Source organism: Dasypus novemcinctus, chromosome 15, assembly GCF_030445035.2.
Source record: "Dasypus novemcinctus isolate mDasNov1 chromosome 15, mDasNov1.1.hap2, whole genome shotgun sequence".
Lineage (NCBI taxonomy): Eukaryota > Metazoa > Chordata > Mammalia > Cingulata > Dasypodidae > Dasypus > Dasypus novemcinctus.
This window is the reverse complement of record NC_080687.1, coordinates 8,264,256-8,290,849: the sequence shown is the minus strand read 5'-3', so window position 1 is coordinate 8,290,849 and position 26,594 is coordinate 8,264,256. Positions and strand designations below refer to the sequence as shown.

Here is a 26,594-nt window from a genome sequence, read left to right as displayed (position 1 = left end):
ACTGCATGTGGGCCAGCTCTACATGGATCATGGAGGCCCGGGGTTTGAACCACGGACCTCCCATGTGGTAGGCAGACGCCCTATTCATTGGGCCAAGTCTACTTCCCTCACTGTGGTTTTGATTTGCATTTCCTAGGACTGAGGATGTTGAGCATCTTTTCAGGTGCTTATTGGCCATTTGTATATCTTCTTTGGAGAAACCTCTATTTAAGTCCTATGCCCATTTTTTAAATTGGGACAGGCCACTTTCTTCATTTAGCTTTGCTCTGACAGTGACTACATTTTGCTGCTTAAAATTCAATACACACCTGTTTTCTTTCAGCCTAAAGGGTCCAGAGATTTTTACCCTCTGATTTCTAAGTCTTCTAATCTTCTCACTTGTAAGCCAACTCGTATTGGAAATAAAATACTTTGGGGGTAGCCTTTTATCTTTGATCCCTATGGCACTAGATTTCTAAATGTAAATACCCTCCTATTAATAATTAATAATAATTAATTTAATAGCCAGTATCTCTAGGTCGCTTTTTTTTTTAACTTCCTGACACAGGTGGTTAAAGTGTGGGACTTTGACTCGGGAAGACTGTTGTCTGAATTTATGGGGACTCACGGCAACGCCGGCATCTCGTGTCTGACCTTTGATTCCAGCGGGCGAAGGTAAATGCCTTCCCAGGATCTCCTGCCACTGGGCGGGGCGGCCCCTGTTCCACCCCCTAACCTGCGGCTCTTTCCTAGGCTGGTTACTGGGGGAAGAGATGGCTGCCTGAAAATCTGGAGCTACAACAACGGCCACTGTCTGCACACCCTGCAGCACGGCAAGTCACTTCTTCTTCAGGCTCCCCATAAAATACCGATGCAAGTTTAGGCCCTCAGAGTAAAGCGAAAAGTCAGATGAGGCAGGTCTAGGATGCAGGGGCACCCCCAGTCCTCTTGCTCTGGTGCTTCATTGACCAACGGCGCTGAACTTCTATCTATAGGAGATACGTGAGCTCCCAGGTTGGCCTGACGTGGTCGTTCCTCCACTACCTGGTTCATGCCTGATTTCTTAAAAGAGTAAACCTTTCCAAACACGTTAAACATCCCATAACTCAAAACCTAGATCAACAAACGAAAGCAAGTCTCTTTGGTTGTTTTCCCAGGCTGCAAACTCCATTCATTTTCCCCAATTCTGCCTTATAAAACCCCTCCAGGGAACCTAAGTGGCAAAGGTTTCCTGACTATCAGAAAGGATAAATGAAGTCAAAGGAAAAAAAGAAAAAGACTCAAAATCAGGCAGCTAGAGCCCTGGGCTGTGGTCCCTCGCGTGGCCTCAGAGCCTGGACGCCTTCATCTCACTCGCTCCGTGAGTCCCAGCCACTCATCCCAGGAGTTCAGGCCGTTATCAGGATAAACTGAGCCTCCTCCCAAAGGAAAGGGCAGAATCAGCCTTTTGGGGCAAAGAGGGTGACAGTAAATGACCAGTGTTCCCATAACCTGAAAAGCACCTCGCCGTGGTTTGAAAACAAGAAAGCAAGCCCTGAAGTTTTCCTGTCATCAGTGAGATTAGGTCATTGTATGTAAGCTGATTAAAGCTCTCCTGAAGATAACACTGTAATATAAAATGACAAATGTATTGTCTTTCTAGATACAAAGCAAAGTGAAGTCTGTGATTGTACCTACTTGGAGGTGAACCAGAATCGGTGTGTGATATTCAGCTTGGATATGAGGGAGGCAGGGTTTAGTGGGGCATCTTCTTTGATACAAAGTTTGTTCGGGAGGAGGACACCAAAACAGTGAAGGGAATTTTCCAGAAGAATGGAGGTCTAGGCTCTTCCAGAATATTGGAAGTGATTCTCTGAACATTTTGGTAACATTTTAGTGTCATTAGAGAGCACTGTATCTCCCCACCAAATGCCTGACTAAAGGCTGGAGAAGGTAAATTCAGCACTCATGGTCAAAGAACAAAAATCCAATAAATCCATTCTCCCCACAACATGAAAGGGGAAAAGGCAGTTGCTCACTTTCTGCTTGTTCTGTTGCCTCCATGGTTCAACCATGCTCGCAGGAGCAGCATCTGTGGATCTTGGAATCTCAGGGCCTTTCCTTTGTGTTTCCTTGGCCTTTATGCACTGGGTTAAAACTGACCCTACTTTATCAAATCACATTTTCTCTGGTTCTTCTTTAAAAAGAGAGAGAGAGAGATTATTTTCTTTCTTCTCTTCATTTATCACAGGGGTAGTGAAATGGCAAAATTAAACCATAGGATTAATTCATGCCAAAATTAAACAGATGTAAAAGCCTAAGGATCAAAATCCACACTTCTCTTTTTGTTCTAGGTATATCATAGCTGTTGGATGGGACAGAAGAATAAACGTGTATTTTGTAAGTGAAATGTACAAAGGGACTCTATTTCGAAGTTCAGCTTGAGATCATATCCTCCTTTCTCTCTGCTGAGGCTTAGACTTGGAAGAATCCATTCTGGAGAGATTCTTTATGCCTCTGCTCTCCATTAGGAGCCAGGACACGCTGCAGCCAGAAGAGCTCCTCCCTTCCTTCTTTTCTCCTCTGCTCCCTTCCTCCTTTCCTTTGGCAAGCCGTTTGATCTTGCTTGTTTTGAAGATTCTTCCTGCTGGTCTACTTTTTATGGAAACAAGAACTAGTTAGAGAAGCCACCAGGGCAGTGAGGGCTTCCCTGGGGATCCAAGCCAGGCTGTGCCTGAAGGCCTCTGGCCCCACACCTGGCACCTCACCTGGCCCCACACCTGGCCCCACACCTGGCCCCTCACCTGGCCCCTCACCTGGCCCTTCACCTGGCCCCACACCTGGCCCCACACCTGGCCCCTCACCTGGCCCTTCACCTGGCCCCACACCTGGCCCCTCACCTGGCCCCTCACCTGGCCCTTCACCTGGTGGCCCCACACCTGGCCCTTTGTTCAGGGTGGCAGCGCCCTCCCTCCCGGCACGCAGGACCCCCTTCACACACCTTCACGCCCCCTCACCCCAAATGAACGTTAAGCAGCCCACCCGACTGCCCAGCCCTTTGTTTTCTCCCTTCTTCCTCCCACCTTGTCTTTATGCCCTACTTCTTCTCGAAAAGGAAAGCAGAGATGAAAGACCATCCACGAGCAGTTCCCCAAAACGGGAGTTTTTATGGCTTAGCAATGGGGGAGGGGCTCAAGTCGAAAGTGCCGACTAACCGTAAGTTTTAAACCTACCTGTGGCATTTCATTTTCCCTGGTTGCGGGTTTCTGAATGTCTTTAAACATCGTAAGTCCTTTATTTGTTGCAAAGTATTTCACAGCCTGAGCCTCGCCTCCTCAGAATTACTTGGAGACGAGGAGCGGAGAATTCTCGGCGTTGAATTTGTCCTTTGGTATCCGAGCATCGGGCTGGTGGCTGTGGTTTCGGAGCACGCAACGGCTCTGAGTCTTGTCTGAAGGCAAGGCTGTGCGCAGACCAGCCGAGGAGGGCTTGTCAGTTGACACACGACTTGCTGAATGCAATCACCCAAATGTCAGGAGCGGATTGCTTTTTATCCCCACTGGCGCTAGGGGAATTTGCTTTGACATTTCAAAAGTCTCCATCACTCATGGGGTGAGGGGAAGGGCTAGGAAACGTGCCGAGGCCTTCTCTCTGAAGCTGCGAGTGTGCTGGCAGCTCGTTTGATTACCGCTTCAGCGTCTCCTGTTTGTCTCTGGTACAGGACGCACCGTGTGACTTCCGTCACTTCTGGAAGCCGCAGCCACACTGGCAGGATGACCTGGTGAGCCCCCGGTCGCCGTGGGGCTTGATGAGGATCCCTTTCCTCCAGGGGCTCACCCTGAGTCTCCCAGGCCCACCTAGGGCGGATCCCAGATCCCAGATCCCAGATGGGAACCAGGAGGAGCGGATGGCGCCACGTTCAGGCCGGGGTGTGAGGCACAGGACAGAGTCTTCACTGCTCTCCAGGGGTCCAACAGGGGGGTCCCAGAGTGCAGGGAGCCCAGGCTGTGGGGGGATAAGCACCCACTCCCTGCTCCTGCTCATCATGCACAGCTGCAGAGCCCTGGTGACAGAATTCAGGCAACCCTGCCTGCCAGGGCTCGGTGGCACTCACAGTACCCCCAGCTCTCTCTGGCTTCCCAGGACCAAGTGATCAGTGGAGGGATCCACTGGTGCCAGGTCACCAAGACAAGTGTCAAGAGGGGAGGCCCCAGGCCCAGCCACCCACCACTCACGTCCCCTGTAACTGTTCCCAACAGCGCCCATCGCTGGGCTCCAAACGCCATGATCCCAGAGCCCAGCACAGTGCCTGGTCTACGACAGTCTCATGATATTTTTTTTCATGCAACAAGCATTTATTGAGCTCCTTTTGAGGACTAACTGTGTGTTGTCCACTGACCTGGTCCCTGCCTTCACGGAGCAAACAGTTTAGTGAATGACGACTGATTGCATGAAGTGGGGCAGCAAATGCCCCAGAGAAGCCACAGCTAGGGCAAGGCAGTCAAGTGCTATCCACTCAAATATTCATTCATTCAATTTTCCATTCGTTCAGCACATATTTATTGAGCATTTGCAGAGGGCCAGTCTTAATGGATAGCACAGCAGAAACATGTGAGCATAAAGTGTGGACCTGACCTTGAGGCTCTGGGGACTGAGAAGCCATCAGCACTGCCCATGACAGATGACAGAATCGTGTCAAAGATGCTGGGACCTGCTGATTTTGCCCTAGCATCCTATGGAATATTGAAAGATTACCAGGACTTTTCCAGGAGGACAAGGTAGAGAAAGGCACCTCAGATGTGGGAAAGCCTAAGCAAGGCCTATAAGCAGGAGAAGCTTATTGTTTGGAGTGACTTTGATAAGCCTGAGGGGCTGGAGCATCAGGGGCAGGAGGGAAATGAGATTAGAAAGTTAAATTAGGGTTTGGAAACCATGCGAAGGCAGGTAAGCGTGTTCTGCAGGTAGCGGAGGCCTTGGAAGGAGGAGCACAGACTCGAGCTTGACAGCAAAGGATTGCGGGAAGAAAATGGCCTCTTTTCCAGCCATCTCACAACGCCGCCTTCTCAGCTGCTTTCAAGCACAAGGGGCATCCTAGATGGCCATGGCTAGCTCCTAAACAGGCACTCTGTGGGAAGTACATGAAGGCAACAAGAAAGAATGTCTTTACAGGACTAAGAGAAACCAAGTTCTCGCTACATAGTAGCTGCACCCCCAATGAGAGAGGTGAAAGATTGATGGCCACGTTGGTATCCATTTGGGTTTCTTATCTTTCTTATTCCTTCTTCCAAGAAGAGTTGCTGATTTGCATTCCTAACAGGGTGGGCAGATGGGGTTAAGGCCTGGGCTTTTGGGAAACGCGCTCCCCTGGTCTGCCCCTGCATGTTGCCCCATTTCCTGCCACACCCCTGCCCCACCGAGGGCCCCTGGCAGTCCAGCACCGTGGAGAGGCCAGGAAGCTGCCCTGGCATCGCTTTCCTGGGATGTGGAAAGGAGCCCAGAGGTGACGGGGCTGACCCCGTGAGAGGCAACCCAGCCCAGACCCTTGCCTGAGTCCTGGGAGTGGCTCCCAATGACCGGGCTGGGCACAAGGTTCACTGAGGCCTTGAGGTGGGCACCCACCGAGGAGGGCCCCCTGTGTCCTCTGTCCTAGGGACCAGTGAGGGTCAGTGGGCTGTGGCTGCTCCGGGCTTTGACCCATCCCCGTCTCTCCCTCTGTGCTTGCTCCTCGCAGAACCGTGGACACAAGGAGGACATCCTCTGCGTGGCTGAGTGCCCGCCTTCTCTTCTCGCCACCTCCAGCTACGACGGGGAGATCATCATTTGGAACGTCATCTCAGGCCACATGTACTGCAAGCTGAACAGCCCGGCGCCCTCTGAAGGCCCAGCAGATAGGGAAGGTAGGCGGAGATGCGCGCTGCAGGCCGCCCTGAGCTCCCGGGCGAGCTGTTTGGCAGGAATGTCAGTTCCCTGTCGCTTCCCAGCGGGAGGGGATTGGCTTCCTCTGTCCAGGGAGATTCCCAACGCTGGACGGGAGCTCAAGAGCTCAGCAGTCCCGGACACCTCCCCGTCAAAGCGCATCTCCCGGGCCAGGCCACGCGCTGGGAGCCCTCTCCGCATCCCCGGCCAAGGGCTCGCTCGCGCCCTGAGAGCCCCGCTGCCCTGAGGCTTCTCCTCTGCCTTGGGGTACACTTTCCGTGTGTTTCTCTCTCCCGGCTAGCAAGCCTGCTCCCCAGCCCACCTGGGACACGGTCAGTCTCCTGAGGCCATTTGTCACTGAGACCCTGGGCTGTTAGCCACCCTGGCCGTCTTACCATCAGACCCCTCTGGTGGCCTCAGGCCCCTGTTTCTCCCACCTGGGCCTGTCCTTATATATCGTATTTCAATACTTTTTTCTATCCTCCCCCACTTCCCCTAATTTTTCTGTCCTGGATCCATTTCTTCAAGCCCCTTCTCTGCTCATGTGCTCATGGGTTCATTGGCTCATTTATTCAAAAACGATTGCGGAGCCCCAGCCGGGCCAAGGTTTGAGGGTGCTAATCACACACACCCCTCCCGGTCCTGAACCGTTTGATAAATGCACGTAAGGAACAAATGGAAGATTCTAATATTAGTTTCGTTGCTGGCTGGGTTGAAAAGCTGGCTGGAACCCAGAGCCACGTGGGCTTCGACCACTGTCCCCACCCCTCCAGAGGCTAGGTCCTTCCCACCCAAGGGGCAGCCGCAGACCCTGCCTCTCACCCGGGAGCCCTCGCAGGGAAGACAAAGGAGTGGGGTGTTTTTGCATGAAATTGGAGGACTTGCACCTTCTGAGGCCTACCCAGCTAACCCTTAGAGCCCCATGGGCTGCGGTTAAGACCCCGGATTTCAGGCATTCGATAACTCACTGGCTACAGCGAGAATACATCTTTGAGCAGCTCCCAAGAGCATATCACGTGGGAAATGCTAAGAAGGAACCACAGAGAGGTGTGGGGACTCACGCTGCCCTCCAGGAGCCCCGTCTAAATTCAGAGGTAAGACATGCTTGCCTCGCAGGTTAAAGAACACTACACCACACAGCCCTCACTGCTGCCTGAGAAACCCTCCACACTGGCTGGAAAGCTGAAGCCACCGGAGAAAGGCAGATCTTACCTGGAGATTTATCCTCAAGTCTATTCCTATCCCCTATCACTACATATTTTTAAAAAGATTATTCCTTGAAACTCCTTCTAAGAGTGTCTAAAAGACCTTTGGGGGGAAAAGTGGTGGCATTTCCTTCTAAAGGTTTATTTTTCATTGCCATTAAAATGAAAATAAAGCACTGGCCAAGAATGCCATGCTGACCTTTCAGCCAACAGTTCTAATTTAAAGCCACTTTGCGGCATTTATTGCTTAAAGCTATGTGACTATGTGGCGGTTTTGAAAAACCCCTCTTCTGCGCCAAAAATGTTAACGCCGGCCATCAGTAAGCAGTAAGGCAAATTTCTGCGTTTCAAAAGTTGCAGAGATGGGAAGGAAATACACGAAACCCCCCCACCTTCCATGAAGGAGCGGCGCCAGGCCAAGGGTTAGACCCGAACGCAGCGCTGTCTTCCCACGGCCGTGGCCGAGTGGCCGCCGCCTTGTCTGGAAAGCTGTGGGAACGTTCTCCTCAGGTCCTCAGCAGGGGGTGGTGAGGGAAGACGGGTGGCGCCCAAGGGTAGAGCAAGCACAGCCAGGCAAGCCGAAAAGACCTCTGAGTGCCGCCTTCGCGGGATTTTAACTGCGTTCGTCCTCGTAAGGGCTCGTTACTTCCTCCCTCCACGGCAGAGAGAGAAACGGAGAGGAGAGTGAACGGGAGACTGAGAGGTTTTGACCGAGCTGAAGTACGGCGTCAGTGCGCGCCGGGAGACGACGGTGTTTCACCTAGAGAACAGTGAAGTGGTCGTTAGTGGGCCCCCCGCGCCTCAGACATTTCCCCTGAGTGTTTTTACTGTTCCATCGTGCTTATGCTCACGTTGCTCCAGATGACAGATGAGGAAACGCGCTAAAGCGTTAATAGCCGCCGTTGGAATCACCACCAGGCAGTCCGTGTCGTCCACGTGGAGGGTGCGCGTGTGCCACCACTCAGATAGTTGGGGCGTGGATGTGGTTCAAAGTGGTTGAGTGCCTGCTTCCCACATGGGAGGTCCTGGGTTCAGTTCCTGGTGCCTCCTAAGAACAAAAAACAACAAGCAAAACAAACAAAAAAAACCAACTCAGGGGCGCCGCTGTGGCTCAGTGGGTGAACGCCGGCTTCCCACATACGAGGTCCTGGGTTCAATCCCCAACTCCGGTACCTAAAAAAAAAACCAGGCAGTGTCTGCCTTGAGCTTCTCTGAAACCCTGTGAAGGAGGGCCTCTCCACGGCTCAGATGAAGAAGCCTCAGGTTTCGGGAAGCAGGTGAGCCCAGATGAGAGGGCAAGCCGCATTCGCGCCCATCTGCCCTGGCCCCAGAGCCTGGCCCCAGGGTGAAGGGGCTTGCCCGCCGGGCCCGTACCCCTTTCCCCCGCTCCCAGCTCCGGCCCTGACGTCCAGGCCTCCCTGGAGCCCGAGAAGCCGACGAGAACCGTCATGCTGGGCCCAAACCTCTAGCAGAGCGTTTCAGGCCTCACGGAGGGGCTGGGCGAGAGGAGCCAGCGGGAGTGGCGGCGCGGCCTTGCGGGGGGCCCCTCCTGAGACGGCCTGGGCTGTGGGTGCGAGCACAGCCGGTTTCTCCCCACTCCTCCATATGCCAGGGCTGCGGCCTTGTGCGCAGCCGTCCCTCCCCCTGTGAAACAGGGACTTGCTTCGCTAGGACGGCAGGGGGCCGTTGAACACGCTGGGCAAGCGCGAGGCTCAGGGCCTGGCGCCGAGACGTCAGGACGCGGGCGGCCAGCACCCCGGTGGACAGGCAGGAGCGCAGGGCCCGCGGCGCCCGTCAGGCCTAAATGCTGCCGTCGCGTGATCACCGACCGGGTCACGAGGGCCCCCCTCCACCCGCGCGTCCCAGTGGCGGGCACGGGAGCACGACCTCTGCTGCTGAACCCTGGCGTCAACCCCCTTCATCAGAAAACCTCGACGTGCGCCCTGGGCTCCGGGGGCGGGCGACGTGCCCTCAGGCCAGGGGCCCGCGGAGGGCGAGATGACGCAGAGCGTCGCCCCCACTCCTCGACCCGGGGGGCGGCGTGCTCGCCGCGCTTGGGGGCGCGGATCCAGGTCGTCCCACTCGAGGTGTCTCCCCCGTCAATGTGCCGAGCACTCTGAGAGGCCCGGGGATACGTGGCTTAAAGAATTCAGAAAGACGGCCGGGCCCCGCCGTGAAGGGGCCTGGGTCACGCAGCGTGAGGGGGGGGGGCGGGGGAAGCGGCGTGGGTGTGCGGGGGTCCCGGAGCTCCGCCGTGTCGCCAGGAGCCCTGGCAGCTCCTCCCTGGGTCCTGGGATGGCCTCTCGGCCCGCGGCCCCGTGTCGACCTTCAGGAGCCCAGATGCGAGGCGCCTTGCCCGAGGAGCCCCCCACCCTCCCCACGTGCCCACGCCCGGGCCCCCCAGGAGCCGGCCCTGCCCTCCTGGCCACAGCGCCACCCGAGGCCCAGGCCCCTTCAGGCCCGTCACAAACGCAGATAAAAACAAGGGCAGGGAAGAGCAAACAGCTTTACCTCTGCAAGCACATCTTTCAACTTCCCTAAGCCGCAGCTTTTCACCTGGGATTGGGACTAATAGCCCATCGCGTGAGCGAGCCAGTCCACAGCAGGCGTACGAGCAGACGGAAAGGTCGATCAGGATATTCCACCCCGGGGGGAAACAAGGGAGGGGCCTCCTGGGAAAGGCCGCAGGGCCCTGGCCCGGCCCCAGGCCCGGCCCCTGGTCGGCCTCCCACTGGGGTCCCTCGGCCCCTCCGCCCGGCCCACCCCAAGCCCCCATTCCCTGTCCGTCTCTGATGGCCTGGGGGGGCTGGCAGCGCTGGGAGCCGGGGGGGCCGCCAGCGGCCTGAGGTAGCCATGGGGGGGCCCTGTGGTGGCCGCCAGGGGCCTGAGGTGGCCGCCAGTGGCCTGAGGTGGCCACCAGGGGCCTGAGGTGGTGCCACCGGGGGGCCTGAGGTGGCCGCCAGGGGCCTGAGGTGGCTGCCAGTGGCCTGAGGTGGCCGCCAGGGGCCTGAGGTGGCCACCGGGGGCCTGAGGTGGCCGCCAGTGGCCTGAGGTGGCCGCCAGGGGCCTGAGGTGGCCACCGGGGGCCTGAGGTGGCCGCTGGGGGGCCTGCAATGGCCATGGGGGGCCCTGTGGGTGGCCGCCAGGGGGCCTGAGGTGGCTGCCAGTGGCCTGAGGTGGCCGCCAGGGGGCCTGAGGTGGCCAACCGGGGGCCTGAGGTGGCCGCCAGGGGCCTGAGGTGGCCCGCCAGTGGCCTGAGGTGGCCACCAGGGGCCTGAAGTGGCCACCGGGGGCCTGAGGTGGCCGCCATGGGTCTGAGGTGGCCGCCAGTGGCCTGAGGTGGCCGCCATGGGTCTGAGGTGGCCGCCAGTGGCCTGAGGTGGCCGCCAGGGGCCTGAGGTGGCCACCGGGGGGCCTGAGGTGGCCGCCATGGGTCTGAGGTGGCCACCGGGGGCCTGAGGTGGCGGCCGGGGGCCCGTGGTGTCTGCTGGGGGGCCTGCAGTGGCCACGTCTGACTCTACCCCTCAGTCCAGGGAAAGGCCGCCATCTGGCCTGCCTCAGGCCCAGGCTGGGAGCAGCCCCGCGGCTGAGGCGCGAGGTGGGGGAGCTCACGAGCCCCTGGGGGGTTGCCAAAGAGCTCTGCTTTGCCCCCAGGCCCGGACTGGAGCGTCTCCTGCCTGGCCTTCCTGAGGACGCGCGCAGCCACCTTCGACGCGGCCGCCTCGCTCCTGGCCAACGGGCCGCGAGGTGAGGCCCTCCCCGAGGCAGCCCGGGTGGGGGAGGGCTCCGGGCCCGCGCCGGCCCCCTCTGCCCTCTGCGGCCACCACTGCCCGCTCCCCACCCGCTCCCGCCTCCCCCCTGCCCTACTGGCCAGTCCTCAGCAGACTGGGGGACCGAGGGGCCCGGCCGTTCCCCGAAGAGGCCCAGGGAGCCTCGACCAGGCCCGAAGGAACCCCGGCTCGGCCTTGGTGGGGAGCACACACCAGCGGCCCCCCGCAGCGGGGGCAGGGAGCAGAGCTCCCGCACAGGGGGCCAGCAGAGGGGTCAGAGAGTGCCCGCTGCGCGACTTAAACCACTCACATGGTCCCCCAGGCTCAGAAACAGGGGAGTGGGGCGAAGGCTGGGCCCAGGCTGCGGCCCTCAAGCCGATCGGCTCATGAGCAGCCGTCGCTCTGCGCGTTTCCTGGCCCCGGTGGCGGGTGGGAGAGCTGGGCGCCGGGGCTTTGGGTTGGCAAGACCCTCCTGCCCGCCACCCGGCCCTCGCTGCCCGGCCCCCAAAGCCTCAGGCCACGTTCAGCCCCGGGTGCCTCTCCCCCTGCCAGCCCTCTCCACCCACAGAGCCCCCTCCCTCCTCCAAGGGGGGGATACGGACAGGCCCCCACTTCGCCCCAACTGGCTTCACGAGCACCCACGTGCACAAAACGCACTCAGGAACGGTGACTAGCACGGCAAGAACCCCGGCTGAATTCCTTTGAGTAGGAAAGCCCCCCAGTGTGTTTAGCGTAAACGCTTACAAAGAAGCATCCTAAAAGACGTGCATTACTGCCACAGCACACTTCTCCTGTGCCTTTGTCCCAGAGCCCGAGCCAGAGGCCTCCTCCGTCAGGAAGCCTGCCCGGATTCAGTGCAGTAAGGAAAGGCCATTGAGCCCAAGCCCATGATGGGTACAGCCCTCTGCCAACCCACTAATCATTCCAGCAGAGGAAAATAAACCAAATCAGAAAGACGGGGGTTTCTGCCCAGTGCCGGCAGACACCGTGGCTCTCCAGGCAGAGGCTGCAGCCTGGGAAGGCCAGGGAGCAAGCACAGGGACCCCACGGCAAAGCGCAAGCACCAGGCCTCGCTGCCGCTGCTTTCTAAACAGCTCTCCTAAGACAGAGTCCACGAACCCCACAGCTCATTCACGAAACGTGGACAGTTCAGTGGGTTTTAGTGTATCCTGGATATGGGCCACTGTCACCCCAGTCGACTCTAGAGCACTTTTCTCACCTTAGCCATCCCCCCACCTCCCCATCCCTGCTCAGCCCTGGGCAGCCACTGCTGCCCTTCCCCATCTCTGTAGATTTACCTGCACCGGGTCTGTGGACTCCTGCGTGTGGCCTTTCGTGTCTGCCTTCTTTCACTTAGGATAATGTTTTCAAGGGCCCCCCACGGCTCAGTGCGTCCTTCCTTTCACAGAGCTGAGCAACAGTGTTTGCTCGTCCACTCGTCCGCTGATGGGCATTTGGACGCTTCCACCTCGGCTATCACGGATAGTGTTGCTAGGGCCACTCATGGACAAGTTTTTTGGTTTTTTTAATTTTGTTTTTTTTAAAGAAGCTATAGATTACATAAATGTTACACAAAAAATGCAGGGGATTCCCATATACCCCACCCTCTCCTGCTCCCACATTTTCACACATTAACAACATCCTTCATTCGTGTGGTACATTTGTTAAAATTAACAAACACATATCAGAGCATTGCCACTACGTGTGGACTATAGTTTACATTATAGTTGACATTCTGTCCCGCACAATTTTATAGGTTATGACAAAATGGCATAATGGCCTGTATCTGTAATTGCAAAGTCCTGCAGGACAACTCCAGTGTCCTGGAAATGCCCCCATATTGCAATGTTCTTCCCCCTCCCTCCCCTCAGGACCTCTGGAGGTCACTGCCTATATCGATGAGAAGAGTTCTTCCATTGCCAGAACAATAATAGGTCTAGAGTAGAATAATAGTAGGTCTACTTTAGTCCATTGTCCATTCCCCAATCTTGAGGATGTGGGGATGGTGATGCCCACTCTGCTTCTAATTGAGAGGGGGCTTAGTTCCCACGGGCAGATGGATGGGACTCTCCTGCTTGCAGTTGCAGACACTCTCTGTTCCTTGGGATGGGCGTCACCCATCACCATCTCCTTGTTAGTTGTCCTGGGTGAGTCCCATGAAGTGGAGAGTAGACGTTGCAACTCTGCTGAGATTCAGGGCTCAGCTGGCACATGAATGGACCAAAGATTTAAGTCTCTGGGACATATATTTAACAAGCATAGTGCTAATTAAAGGTTCAAATAAAAGGGGCAGAAGAGCCATGTGTAGGGAAACTATAAACGGTCTAACTCTGTTACACTGGGGAGCATAAATTCCAAGGTAAGGCCCACTGACAAGTGCTGAATTCCTGAGCTTGTCTGCCCTGCCTGTAGCATCTGGATGTCTCTAGAGCCTATACAAGCTTATGTGGACATTTTACTTAGGTCTAGACCTGAGAATAAATATCTCCTTGCTGCTTCTCTCACAGGTTCCGTCACCTTCTGGAGGCTCTTTGGTGGGGCCTGCCTCATTGCAAACGTCACTCCTGTAAGTTGGGCAGTCGACTTGAAATGACTTCTACGCCGAGCATTTGTCTTTTATTGACCATGTCACATGGCAGCTCTGCGGGACTCCCAGCCCTTAGCTTTATTGGGTTTTTTGTTTTGTTTTTCAAGATTTATTTTATTTATTTCTCTCCCCTTCCCCCCTGTTGTCTGCTCTCTGTGCCAACTTGCTGTGTGTTCTTTTGTGTCCACTTGCACCCTCGGTGGCACCGGGAAACTGCGTCATCTTACTGAGTCAGCTCTCCATGTGTGCGGCGCCACTCCTGGGTGGGCTGTGCTCTTTTTGCATGGGGCAGCTCTCCTTGCAGGGCGCACTCCTTGCACGTGGGACATCCTTATGCGGGGGCCCCCCTGCGTGGCACAGCACTCCTTGCACGCTGCAGCTCTGCACGTGGGCCAGCTCACCACACGGGTCAGGAGGCCCTGGGTTTGAACCCTGGACCTTCCATGTGGTAGGCGGATGCTCTATCAGCTGAGCCACATCCGCTTCTTTATTTATCTTAATGGCATTTCTATCGCCCTGAACATCTAGTTCTTACTGTAAATTGGAGACAGCATTTCTCCTGCCACTGGCTGGCAGGAAAGCTCTGCCTGCAATGAGCGCTCTCGCTCTCTCTCTGTGTTTCTCAGTCCCAAAGGAAAGCGCGTGTGAGCAGCATTGCGGTGACGGCAGACGACACACTCGCTTACATGGCTGACGAGGAAGGCTTCTTGCACATCTATGACATCAAGGAATATGGCTCACGGGGACCAGAGCCACAGCCGCCCAGGAGTGCGCACTCGAGCTTCTCCTTGTGCAGTACTGCTAGGAGCACGGCTTTGGTTTGAGCTTAATATCCTGGTCGGTAAAAATAAATTGGACCGGGAGGAAGGGTTGTCTCAGAACCCTATAAGAGCAGAATTATCGTAAAAAATATTACTGAAAATTTTCAGTGTTGGCAGGGATGCAGGAAAGCGGGTGCTCCTGCACTCCTGAATGAAGGATAAATTGGCATGTGCTTTCTGAAGGGCAAGTTGACAAGATAGGCATGTCTATATAGGGGTATGCGTGTGGTCACACGTATTTTTCTGTACTTGCTTTTTTTCTTTGTATCTCTTAGACAGCTTTCCAAATAAACATACTTACCTCTGCCTCATTCTAAAATGGTTATATAATTTTTCCACTAAACACATTTTTAAGGCCCATTTGGACTTTCAGTTTTGTCCTTTTAGTCACCATTTCCTATCCCACCACAGGGGACATCTAATGCACTAGAGTGAGAGAAATCAGAATTTAGGAGTAAGAACTATCTGCCTTGCATTTGTCTCTACCCTGGGTGCTGTGAGCACAGCCTTTACCAGGCCTTTTTTTTTTTTTTTTTTTGAGGTCCCAGGGGATGGGGATTGAACCCAGGGCCTTGCATTGTATGTGGGAAGCTGGTGCTCAACCACTGAGCCTGAGTTGGTTCTTTCATTTGTTTTGCTTGTTGTTTGTTTTTGTTTTTTCAGGAGGGACTGGCAACCGAACCTGGGACCGCCCTTGTGGGAGGCGGGTCCCCAACCACTTGAGCCACACCCGCTCCCCTTTACAAGGCCATTTTAAAAATAATGTCTTGGGGTGCAGATGTGGCTCAAGCCGTTGAGTGCCTGCTTCCCACATGGGAGGTCCCGGGTTCCATTTCCCAGTGCCTCGTGAAAAAAAAAAACAAAAGCAACAAGCAAAACAAACAAAAGAACCACCTCAGGGGAGCCGATGTGGCTCAGTGGTTGAGCGCCAGCCTCCCATTTACCAGGTCCCAGGTTTAATCCCTGGCCCCGATACCTCAAGGAGAATAATAATAATTTCTTAACTGACCACTCGCACACTCCTTCTTGTTTACCAAATCCTGAGCACTGAAGAAAACCGAGTGTGAGCCCTGGCCAGCAGGTCCCCCTTCGTGGTTCTCTGGGCCCGGCGTGGGCTCTCGCGTGTCGAGGGTGCTGGGGGGACGCTTGACTCAATGACTCGGGCCCCCACCCCGAGCTGACCCGACCTGAATGAACGGCTGGATGGCAGCTGGCCTACGGCGCCCGCACCGCCCCCCCCTCAGGTGTGCCCCTTCTTTCGATTTAGGTGTCAAGGCCTGGCGGGCCCACGTCGGCGTGGTGACGTGGTGAGTAGCTGCCCTTCTCAGGTTCAGACGTCTGTAAACGAGTAAGGAGCAATTTTCACAGTTCTGGTGGGACCTCTCAGGAGCGTCCGCTTGAGCCAAGAGAGGACGGCGGTAGGACGGCCCCGCTGTCCAGCAAAGCAGCCACGTCCTGCCCGTGTGGCGCAGAGGCTGGCCTGGGCCGCCTCGTTTCCTTCCAAGCGGATGGCCGCGTCCCTCACGCTGACCTGAGCTGCACTGCCAGACGTGCGCAGGCGTGGCCGGCTCGGGCTTTTCCACGGGGACTGTAGAAGGCGTTGGCGGTGGCTGGCCCGGGAGACGCGCGGCCCACGAGCTCAGGCCTTGCCAGCCTAAGCGGCTTCCTGTGGACCTACACGGCCGGCTGGGGGCTGGCGCTGGGCTTGGGGGCCGGCGTGGCGCGGGAGGAGGCGGGAAGGAAGGGTGCCAAGAATCGTCCAGGGGATGGCCCGGCTCCTCAATGCCGAGTTTAGGTGAAGGACTGCTGCATGGGACCCCCCGTGCCTCTCACGCTTGCTTTTTAAAAATTTTTTATTTAGCTACTTTTTAAAAATTTATTTCTCTTCCCTTCCCCACCCTAACTTCCCCCCCTCCCCCAATTGTCTGCTCTCTGTGTCTATTCGCTGTATGTTCTTCTGTGTTCACTTGCATTCTTGTCAGTGGCGCCGGGAATCTGTGTCTCTTTTTGTTGCATCATTTTGCTATGTCAGCTCTCCACGTGTGCCGTGCCATTCCTGGGTGGGCTGAACTTTTTTCTGCATTGGGCTTTCCTTACAGGGCGCACTCCTTGCGTGTGGGGCTCCCCTACTCGGGGGACACCCCTGTGTGGCACGGCACTCCTTGTGCGCATCAGCACTGCGCATGGGCCAGCTCCACACGGGCCAAGGAGGCCCGGGGTTTGAACCCTGGACCTCCCATGTGGTAGGGAGACGCCCTATCAGTTGAACCATGTCCGCTTCCCTCGTGCTTGCTTTTGTCTCACCAGTCTGGAGCTGACGGAAGGAGGGGCGTTCCTGCTGTCGGCCTCCAGTGACCGCTCTGTGCGCCTGTGGAGCGCAGCCGGCGCCTTCGTAGGTATGGACCGTCCGTCGGGCCAGTCGGGGGTGCTGGTGGAGCCCCCACTGCATCAAAGAACCCTGAGGGGATTCAGCTGAGGGTCACCAACGTTAGCCAAACCTAAGAGGCTGAAACCTCACGAGCTCAGCTAGGCTGATGGCGAGTGTGGCAAGGAAGGGTGACATCAGAGGGCCATGTCCGGCGGCTGGGGCAGCCACAGGGTCACGGGCTCCAACCGGGAGTGACCTCGTGGCCTGACCGGCCGCCCGGCGGGCTCAGTTACACACCCTCTCTCCGGAGGTCCTCCTGAATCAGGGGCAAGAACGATTTTGAAGTTATCCTGCAAATTCCCGGGACGTCACCGAGCAGCCCACACGCCTCTGCGGACGTGCGGCAGGAGGGGGCCCTGGGATTGCCTCTGACGGCACTACCGAGAGTATTTAAGGAGACCCAGCGGTCTTCGCGTCAGCGTAGCTCCAGTTAGGAGTCAGGCTGCCTTCCGTCGGTGCTGAGTAGTTACTAACTTATCTCTCCCTTTCCAGGGACCTTTGGGCAGAGGAGCCCCTGGGATATTTTCACTCCTGCCTCCTGGAGCCACCCTGGAGTTCCCTATGAAATCCTGACGCATCCCCGGAGCAGGCCAGCCCACCCAGCGCTGGCCGGGGTCCCTGCCGCGCACATGGGAGAGGAGCAAGACGAGGTTGGTGGCAGCATGTCCAGTTCTTGGGCGCTGACCTTGTGACTTCCAGGCCAGCAGCGTGGAACATACACCACCGCCTGGAAGAGTCGAGATCTGGCCCAGAACACCCAGCAGCCCTGGGAATGAACGTGGGCTCCTGGCAGCCCGAGAGGCTGCTCTGACCGAGGCCAGCAGTCCTCGTGGGTGCTGGGGGGACGGTGGGGGCCCATCTCCGGTGTCACTTAGCTCTGCCCTTCTTCCACCAACGAAAGGGCTGCAGCCTGTGGCCTTGGACCACGGAGGCTCAGCTCTACAGCCACGGCTGGGAGAGCCCGAGGCTGAAATGCCACCCACAGCACACACACTGTGACGCGGTGCGTTTACCAGCCCAGCTTCCCGACCGTGAGTGGGAGAAAGGATGGGTGAGGGGCCTGGGTCCAGGAAAGTCAAAGCCGAAGAAGAGTCTGAGCCGCCCCTGCTGGGTACTTCTATTTAGAACTCAGTGGAATAGATGGATTTCCAAGAAACGCTGGCCCTTTAATACATCGAAAAGAAGGTCACTGCACGAGCCATTGCGCACCGGCTCTGCTACAACCCAAAGCAGGACACCCGCTCGGCCGGCGGGGCAACGTGCCGCAGGCTTTCCCGGGCAGCCCCTGGGAGCCCGTTGCGCGGTGTCACCAGCGACGGCCGCTGGGCAGGCCCTGGCCATGCGGGTCAGGGAGCCGCCGCCTCCTCGGGGCCTCCCCAAGGTCGTAGAGAGGGGCCGTGACAGCTCTCTGGAGAGCCAGCCTTTGTCTGCAAGGCACTCTCAGCAGATTTAGAGACGCGGTCATTCCAGTGTGCACTTGATGTTGAGAAAATAAATGAGTTCATTAATTCTGAGGGACCCACGATTTGGAAAATAAAAGCACGGGTGGAGGGAGTGGAGAGGAAGAAAAGGAGCAAGCAGGGGAAATGGGAAATGTGCTGATGCGCACAAAAGCCCTGCCTGGGTGGCCAGCTGCAGGCCTACCAGACTAAGGAGAAAAGCAGAGTGCAAACCCAGAGGAGGGGGAGGGGAGGGCAGGAAGGAGGGCGGTGGGGGAGGGGAGAGGAGGGCAGGAAGGAGGGCGGTGGGGGGAGGGGAGGGCAAGGAAAGAGGGTGGTGGGGGAAGGGGAGGGCAGGAAGGAGGGCGGTGGGGGAGGGGAGGGCAAGGAGAAGGGCAGTGGGGGAATGGGGGACAGGAAGGAGGAAAAGGGGAAGAGTGGGGAGGAATGGGAAAGGAAGGGGGGAATGGAGGGAGAAGTGTAGATAAAGGATACTCGGTTAAACAAAATCAAATCAAAATCTCCATGGGTGAAAGAGGCGAGTGGCTAAGCCACAGGTGTCCTGTACCCCTGACCCTGCGTTCAAAACCAGCAGCTGCCTCGACATTTGCTATTCTGTCCACTTTGACTGGGTGCTTTTGAAATAAGAAAAATATTCTGAAAAAATTGTTTTACTAAAAACTGCCTGAGTTTTATTTAGCATATGTGGGACAGTTGTCAGGAATCCAAAGTGTCACATTACAGAGTATAGCAGCCCAGGGCTGCACGGTAAGGCGGCGGGGTGGGGGGGGGGGCTGCTCTCCACCCGACCTTAGTCCTAGTGCGCCTCCACCCACCACTTACCCTCATCGCAGTCTTATTCCAACCCTCGAGATCTTATGTTTCTTTGAAGTCTGGTTTGCTAACCTGAAGCTGTTACTGGATTCCGGATGTCAGGATTGATTCTTCCAAAATGCCAGACATCAAACACGACTGCAGATGAGATAAGAAGTGGCCTCAAGGCAGAAAATCAGCCACTTGGAAAATGTCACGAAGGAGTTGGCCCTTTGAGAACCTCGTAAACTCTCAGGGGACGTGCTCTTGTGTAGACGAGTCAGCCAGCCTGAACATGGTTACTGAAGCCCAGGAGACCCGGGGCTCGGCTTGCTCCCCCCCCAGTGTGACAGGTCCCCATTCCCACATCTGCTCCTTCTTCCAGCCTGAAGAGACCTCTGGCCTTCTCGCTCCGGGAGAGCCCCTGCTTGAAGCAGAGCTGGAGGAGGAAATGAGCCAATGGTAGGTGCTTGGCGGCGGTGTGTGGGTCTGAGAGAAACACCTTCGCAGCCCTTCTGGCCGAGCCCCGGGGTCTGTGTGATGGCGCGTCACCAGACCCCCTGTCTGTAAACCGGATCACGGCTCAGCCACACCAGGTTCAGGCCCCACTGCACAGCTCTGGAGCCCTCTTGTCTGGCCATCTCCTCTGGTCAAGGCTTGGCCCACGGAGAGCAGGCCAGCCTCTCGGGCCCCCCCACCAGTGCCCTGAGTGAGGGGCTGCCATGCTGTGAAAACGTGGGGGTGCCACAAAGCCCTACGCCCCCAGCCCCCTGCCCTGGGCAGAGCTGCACAGGAAGGCTTCTGTCCCGGTTCTTTGAGGCACGTGGTCATCTGCCCCAAAGCCCCCTTCTTGGGTCCCAGTCTCCCAGGGGCTGAAGGGGACCATTCCTGCCTGGCCCACCTGCCACGCCCTCCCCACAAGACTTAGATCCAGGCCTTGGGCTGCGTGAGTGACGGCACTTAGCCACCCCCACCCCACCCCACTTCCTTGGTGTGGCGGCTCCATGATCTTGGAGAGACCAGGCTCCGAGCATATTCCACTTCACTCGCTCAGCTGACTGCAGGATTATCCAGCTTCACACCCACATTTCAGGCAGCGCAAAGAGGTGCGGGATGGGGGAAAGGTGAGCAAAAGTGGCGCACTTTCTAGCGGAATCAACTCCCTTTCAGGAGTTGCCACACTTCTGCTCACATCTCGTTCACCAGCACTTAGCCACATGACCACAGCTAGCTGCAAGAGAAGCTGAGAGTTCTATAAGAAAGAGGTGAGAAATAATTTGGGGTAGACAACATGCAATCTCTATCACGTAGCCAAAAAACAAAATGCTGTGGATACTATTTTAGTTTCCTAGCTGTTAAAATGAATGCAGAAATTTATTGGCTCAAGGTTTCGAGACTAGGAGAAGGCCAAGATCAAGGCACCATCAAGGTGACACTTTCTCTGCATTCTAGGACTGGCTGCCCGTCATCCTATTACCACAGCAAGGCACATTGCAGCATCTTCTTTCTCGACTGTGCTCCATTGACTTTCAGCTTCTGGCTACTTCCTGTGGCTTTCCCACTCTCATGTCTATCTGTATAAATCTCCCACCACTTATAGATGACTCCAGTAATAGGATTAAAACCCATCCTGATTCAGCTGGGCCACACCTTACCTGAAGTCACCTCATCCAAAGGTCCTATTGATAAAGGGTTCACACCCACAGGAATGGATTCAGCTTAAGAACATATTTTTCCAGGATACTTAACTCCAAGCCACCGTAGATGTTTCAAAAACTGGAGAGTGCCTCCCATGTAAAACCATCCAGGCATATTGTCATTCCAGAAAATGGACACCTTAGGTAAAATACACACACACACACACACACACACACACAGGTTCTACTCACAAACTTGGGCTCTAAACTCCGGCTCACAGCCTTGGGTTCTAGACTGAGGCTCATAAGATTGGGTTCTAGACTCGGGTCCGTAGCCTTGTGCTCTAGGCTTGTGTTACAGCCTTGGTATCATGGTGTTGGGTTCTAGACTCAAGGGCTCATGGGCCTTTGGGTTATAGACAAAGGTTCATAGCCTTGCTCTCTAGACTTGGGTGCCCAGTTTTGGGTTCTAGACTCAGGCTCACTGCCTTGGGCTCTAGACCTGGGTTTGCAGCCTTCAATTCCAGACTGGGGGGCTCACAACTTTGGGTCCTAGACTTGGGGTTGCTGCCTTGTGTTCTAGACTCAGGCTAACTGCCTTGGACTCTGCCCCTGGGTTCATAGCCTACAAGTTCTAGAATGGGGGCTCACAGCTTTGGGTTCTAGGCTCAGGCTCATGGCCTTGGGTTCTAGGCTGGAGGCTCACAGCTTCGGTTTTAGGCTTGGGGTCACTGCCTTGGTTCTAGACTCAGGCAACTGCCTTGGGTTCGGTGCTTGGTTCTCCCAGGCCAGGAGGGAGAGTAAAACACGGTGGGAGCATGCCATGGAGACAGGATTCATACTGAAGCCTGATAAATGCGAAGGACTTGGCCATCCGAGAGGCAACTTTACAAGAAGGAAGAGCATGAGCCAAGGCCCCCGGGCCAGAGACAAAGGGGAAGCTCGGGCACCAGCTGGTAGTTCCGCATGGTTGGCACAGAGTCGGGAGTGGTGACAGTGGCAAGCACAGGCGGGAGAGGGAAGGAGGATGAGGTGTGCAAATAGATGGCTTTGCCGTGCGCTTGGAAATGAACGGGAGGAGACGGTGGTGGTAGAGGAGCCGGGGGAGGGATAAGCACACGTATGTCTGTGCAGACGGAACCCTTGCTGGGAGGGTAGGTGGGGTCAACCGTGCTGGGCTGGGGGTTCGACCTAAGCCACGGGCACCAGGGAGCCCCCGGGTCGGGGAGGGCCCTGCACACCTAACTTGGCTCCTCTCCTCTAGGATGCGGCTGAGACAGAAGCAGCCTCCCCAGGGGCCCCGAGAGCCAGGCTGGCCCAGCATCTACCAGGCCCTCCGCTGCCATGAGGTGGCCCATGTGTCCGCCCTCGGAGAAAGGCCGGACTTGTCTGCCTTGGGCTCCGACCCTTTTGATTTAAATGTCCTTACGCGGGAAAGAGCGGGTCGCGAGGTCACCCGGGAGCAGCACTGATGCAGGGCAGCTTCCCGGCTGCGCCGTGTTCCAAACGCACTGGACAGCCGTTCTCCCTGCTTGGCAAACTCTCCTGCCCTGTGAACTCCGAAGGTCTGACGGGGCCCGGGAGAGCACCACGAGAATGACTTCAGCCGTGTGGCGTTCCTCCCAAAGCAGTTACTGCTTGAATCTAAACGAACAAATTGGATTCAAGGGTTTTCTCCCCAGGAAGCCCCCGTTTCACTGAGGGAAGAAAGCGCAGAGGTGGTGGGCTGCAGCCAGCGGCCCACGAACCAGCTCCCCCAGGACCGCAGAAGATCACCGGCAGCACCTGCTCGCAGGCGGGCTGAGGACAGCGCGGGAGGACCATGCTTTAGGAACTCAGACGTGTTACCTCATTTATTCCTAACAACATCCCTCGGCAAGCAGGCTGCTCTCATCCGGGTCACCACCGCGGAAGCCGGGGCCCGGAGGTGACTGGCTGAGGCTAACGGGGGAGCCACTCTGAACGTCAGCCCGGAGGCCCATGCTGGAGAAGAAGGGCATGCCGTGTAGACGGGCCCACCTTCCCCACGCCAAGAATGTGATTTCTGTTCCATGAGACCATCAGATTACACGGTTCTTCTGTCCTTCCTTTCTTCTTCCCTTCCTCCCTCCCACTCTTCCTCCTCTCCTTCCTCTGCCCAGCGTTGGTGGGTGCACCTGCCTCGTACCAAGCACTGTGCTGAGCTGGGAGAAAGAGCTAGAAGACACCCAGTCCCTGCCTCTTTGGTGATGACGACAGCCAAGCCCGGCACTTGTGGGGCCCGCTCCGGTGGGGTCAGCACGAAGCTCAGAGAAGGTCCGAGGGGCTCCTGCTCCCACTGCCAGCAGAGAGCTGGGGAAGCTGCGGGGAGGGTGCTATGGCAGCTGGGGCTTTTCTCCTTGGAGGGAAGGGGGCATGGAGATGTGGCTTCTTGTGGTGACTCTGCCTGGGTGGGTGGTCTAGGTGGAAGGGCAGATGGGGGGTGAGGAGTCTGGAGGACGGGGCCCGGGGGCCAACGTGAACATCATGCTATGGAGTTTGTTTCATCCTGGGGCCAAGGGAACCACGGCAGGGCTTAAACCTGGAAGTAATCAGAGCCGCTCTGGGCATTCGCAAGCTGGCGTGGAGGGCAAGCAGAGGGCCTGGAGCCTCTGGCATCTTGCAGTTAGTCTGGAGCAGGCCCTGACCCTGACACTCCCAGACCTGACCTTCTTCCCCGCCCTGACCCCTCGCCCCGGGTGTCCAGCCCTGATGCCAGCTCATCAACTCCTCTAGGCACAGGAAGGAGCAAGGCCAGGCAGGGCTCCCCAAGGACAGCTGTCCCCAGCTCCTTCAACACCCACTGGAAAAATCTATGCCCTTCCAGAAGCCTGCCCGGGCTGCACCCGCCAGAGCTCCCCCGGCGAGCCTGCCTCCACTGCCAGCTGGGCCCTGGCACGGCCGCTCCTCTGACTCTGGGGGTGATTCTTGGGCATAGTAATTCTGTAAGACTGTTTTCAGTAGCATCATTGAATTTTTCCCCTCTGTTCTTGAGGGCACAGCAGGTAGTGCAGGGTTTCCCTGAAAGCTAACGTCTCCTGCGTGCTCCCCTGCGTCAGGCAGTTCACTCCATATACTGGGGGCCTGTGGGATGGCTAGCCTGCAACGAGAACCCAAGGCTCACAGGCCCCGGGGGGGAGGGCACCAGAGCCGGAACCTGGGCTCCCGCCTCTGATCAACCTGTTTCCCAGGAAGCTTTGCAGAAGTACAGCCTCGCAAGGCCCATGAAAAAACGACCACCTCAGACACTCGGGGCTTAAGCCTAGAAATCCAGAATCTCGAGGGAAGTGGATGTAGCTCAGTGGTTGAGCACCTGCTTCCCACGTACGAGGTCCCGGTTCAATCCCTGGTACCTCCTGAAAACAAACAAGTGGAAAAACCAACTCTTATTGGGGAGTGGATGTAGTTCAAGTGGTTGAGCGGTTGTAAAACGTCCTGGGCTCTATCCCCAGTACCTCCTGAAAAAAAAATCTCTCGAGGTGACCCTGAGGATCAGCTCCTGGCTTAGATCCCAGGCTTGGGCATAGCCTGGGCCAGGTTGGAATCCAGAGTTTTCTCCTTCCCCTGAATCAGGGGCCAGAGACACAGGGGACCCAGGCCCAGCTCTGCCATAAGCTGCAAATGGGTCAGAGCCCTGACTTTATTCTCCCAGCCTTACCTTTCCCAGCTGTTAAAAAAGAGGGGAACCCAAAGAATTGAAAACAGGGACTCAGACAGATACTTGTGAACCAAGGTTCCCGGCAGCCTCACTCACAAAGGCCCAAGAGGGAAGTAACCCAAGTTTCCATCGGCAGTTGGATGGACAAACAAAACGTCTCCCAGCCACGCAACGAGTATTACTCAGCTGTCAAAAGAAGCAACGTGCTGGTACATGCTACAGCACGGATGAGCCCTGAGAGTGGCATAAGCTGGACACAAAAGGACAAATATTGTATGATCCCACTCACAGGAAATGCCTAGAATGAGCCAATTCCTAGAGACAAAAAGTAGATTAGAGGTTATCAGGGGCAGGAGGAAGGTGGGCTGGGGAATCACTGCTTACTGGGAACAGAGTTTCTGTTTGAAAAAGTTTTGGTGATGGTAGCCCAACATCGTGGATGTAATTAATGCCACTGAATGGCACACTTAAAATGGTCAGAATGCAATTGTCCAAAGAAGAAATGCAAATGGCAAAAAGGCCGTGAAAAAAATGTTCAGCATCTCTACCAATTAGTGAAATGCAAACCAAAACTACAATGAGATATCATTTCACACACCTATTAAAATGGCCTCTATTAAAAGGTTGGAAAGCTTCAAGTGTTGGGGAGGATGGGAGGATAGGAACACTTACTGTTGGTGGGCACGTAGAATGGTACAGCCACTGGGGAGCACTGTTTGGCAGTTCCTTAGAAAGTTGAATGTAGACTTGCCATGGGTCCGGCAATACCATTGCTAGGTAGGTACCCAGGAGAGCTGAGAGCAGGGGCACAAACAGACATCTGCACACCGATGTTCACGGCGGTGTTTTTCACAATTGCTAAAAGTTGGAAACAGCCCGTGTCCATCAACCAATACGAGGATAAACAAACTGTGGGGTATACATGCAATGGAATATTATGCAGCTGTGAAGAAATGAAGTTGTAAAGCATATGATAACATGGAGCACATTATGCTAAGTGAAGCAAGCAGACACAAGAAGGGCAAATACTGTAGGATTGCCCTATTGTGAACTTAATTTTATATTGTGTAAAATCTTAGGGTTAATAATTAGAATAGAAGGAGGGTAGAGAATGGAAAGCTGAGGTTAATCTATGCAGAAATGGAAATCAACAGAAATGAAAGCACAACATAGCGTTTGTAACTAGCAGAGCTATTTTATGGGTTTAACAGTGGTTGAAAAGGCAAGTCTAAGGTCATTTATATTACTAGAAGGAAAGCTAAAAACCGTAACAAAGGAGTGTATATGATATTAAACCTGATAAAAACACAAATATGGGTGATATTGCATATAAAAGACTATTTTTACAAAATATAAATACAAGTATACTAGAGAGAAGGAAACAGAATAGCAGTTATATGCAGCAGGGGAAGCACAGAGAGATTGAGAGGTGATGAGTTTTGTTTGTTTTTTTTGTGTGTGTGTATTGTTACTATTATTGAAATAATGAAAATGCTCCAAAAATAATTGAAGTGATGAATGCACAACTATGTGATTATACTGAATACCATTGATTGTACACTTTAAATGGATTTATGCTTTAGTAATATATATCAATAAAATTGATTTGTTAAAAAAAGAGAAAAGGTCAGAATGGCAAATTTTAGGATATATATGTTGCCACAATTATTTTTTTTAAAAGGGTATGTTTTGGAGGAACGGGGGGCAGAGTTTGTTCCCCAAATGGGGTTTCCCTCTGTGCTTCTGAATTGCTGAGCCTCATAAGGAAGACGTTTTCCAAACGAATGAACTTGCCCGACTGCTTTTTGAACCCTGCTTTTCATAAAGCATTAAACAGTGGCTTTCCCTCTGTTTTCGCAATGAAGTATTCGTGTTTACTCCTTGACTTTTGAGTCGTACCCTTTTGAGCTGAATCCTGGGGGTCCTACGCCTGCCAACCCGGTACTATTTTAAAAGGTGAGATCTGCACACAGTTGATGTGCTGAGGGCAGGGCCCCCCATTAATGAATCCCCCGAGGAGATCACCCCGTTATAGGAAGTCAGCATGTTCAAAGCAAAACCCATTTCTACAGCTCACACCCAGCAGAGCGCAGATCCCTCCAGGTGCAGCTTCCAGCTGGGCGCACGATTAGAAGAAACCGGGCGACTCAGGGAAGTGTTTGCCTCTTCCCCCTGACCTGTCTCCCCTGGTCGCCTGCCCCCTTCCACCCCTGCCCACCTCCAGCAACAGTTCTGCTTGCTCACAGGCCCTCCTAACCACCAGAAAACAGGAGCCGCGCGGAGTCGACGCAGCTCAGTGGCTGAGCACCTGCTTCCCATGTACAAGGCCCTGGGTTCGATTCCC

The 26,594-nt window shown here is 55.5% G+C and overlaps 1 protein-coding gene across 1 annotated transcript in view; it reads left to right on the top strand.

The window, feature by feature from the left end:
• Positions 1-25,875, top strand: part of LOC101420830 (cilia- and flagella-associated protein 337-like) — a 104,978-nt gene extending 79,103 nt beyond the window's left edge. Inside the window, exons 12-25 of the mRNA XM_071208169.1 lie at positions 548-654; positions 733-812; positions 1,622-1,676; positions 2,313-2,358; positions 3,680-3,739; positions 5,690-5,855; positions 10,734-10,826; positions 13,357-13,415; positions 14,063-14,204; positions 15,525-15,564; positions 16,565-16,653; positions 17,178-17,335; positions 19,323-19,399; positions 21,839-25,875. Of these exons, the coding sequence (XP_071064270.1) occupies positions 548-654; positions 733-812; positions 1,622-1,676; positions 2,313-2,358; positions 3,680-3,739; positions 5,690-5,855; positions 10,734-10,826; positions 13,357-13,415; positions 14,063-14,204; positions 15,525-15,564; positions 16,565-16,653; positions 17,178-17,335; positions 19,323-19,399; positions 21,839-22,046 (1,380 nt within the window). The 3' untranslated portion in view covers positions 22,047-25,875. The remainder of the gene's footprint in view (positions 1-547; positions 655-732; positions 813-1,621; positions 1,677-2,312; positions 2,359-3,679; positions 3,740-5,689; positions 5,856-10,733; positions 10,827-13,356; positions 13,416-14,062; positions 14,205-15,524; positions 15,565-16,564; positions 16,654-17,177; positions 17,336-19,322; positions 19,400-21,838) is intronic.
• The last annotated feature ends 719 nt before the right edge of the window (positions 25,876-26,594 follow it).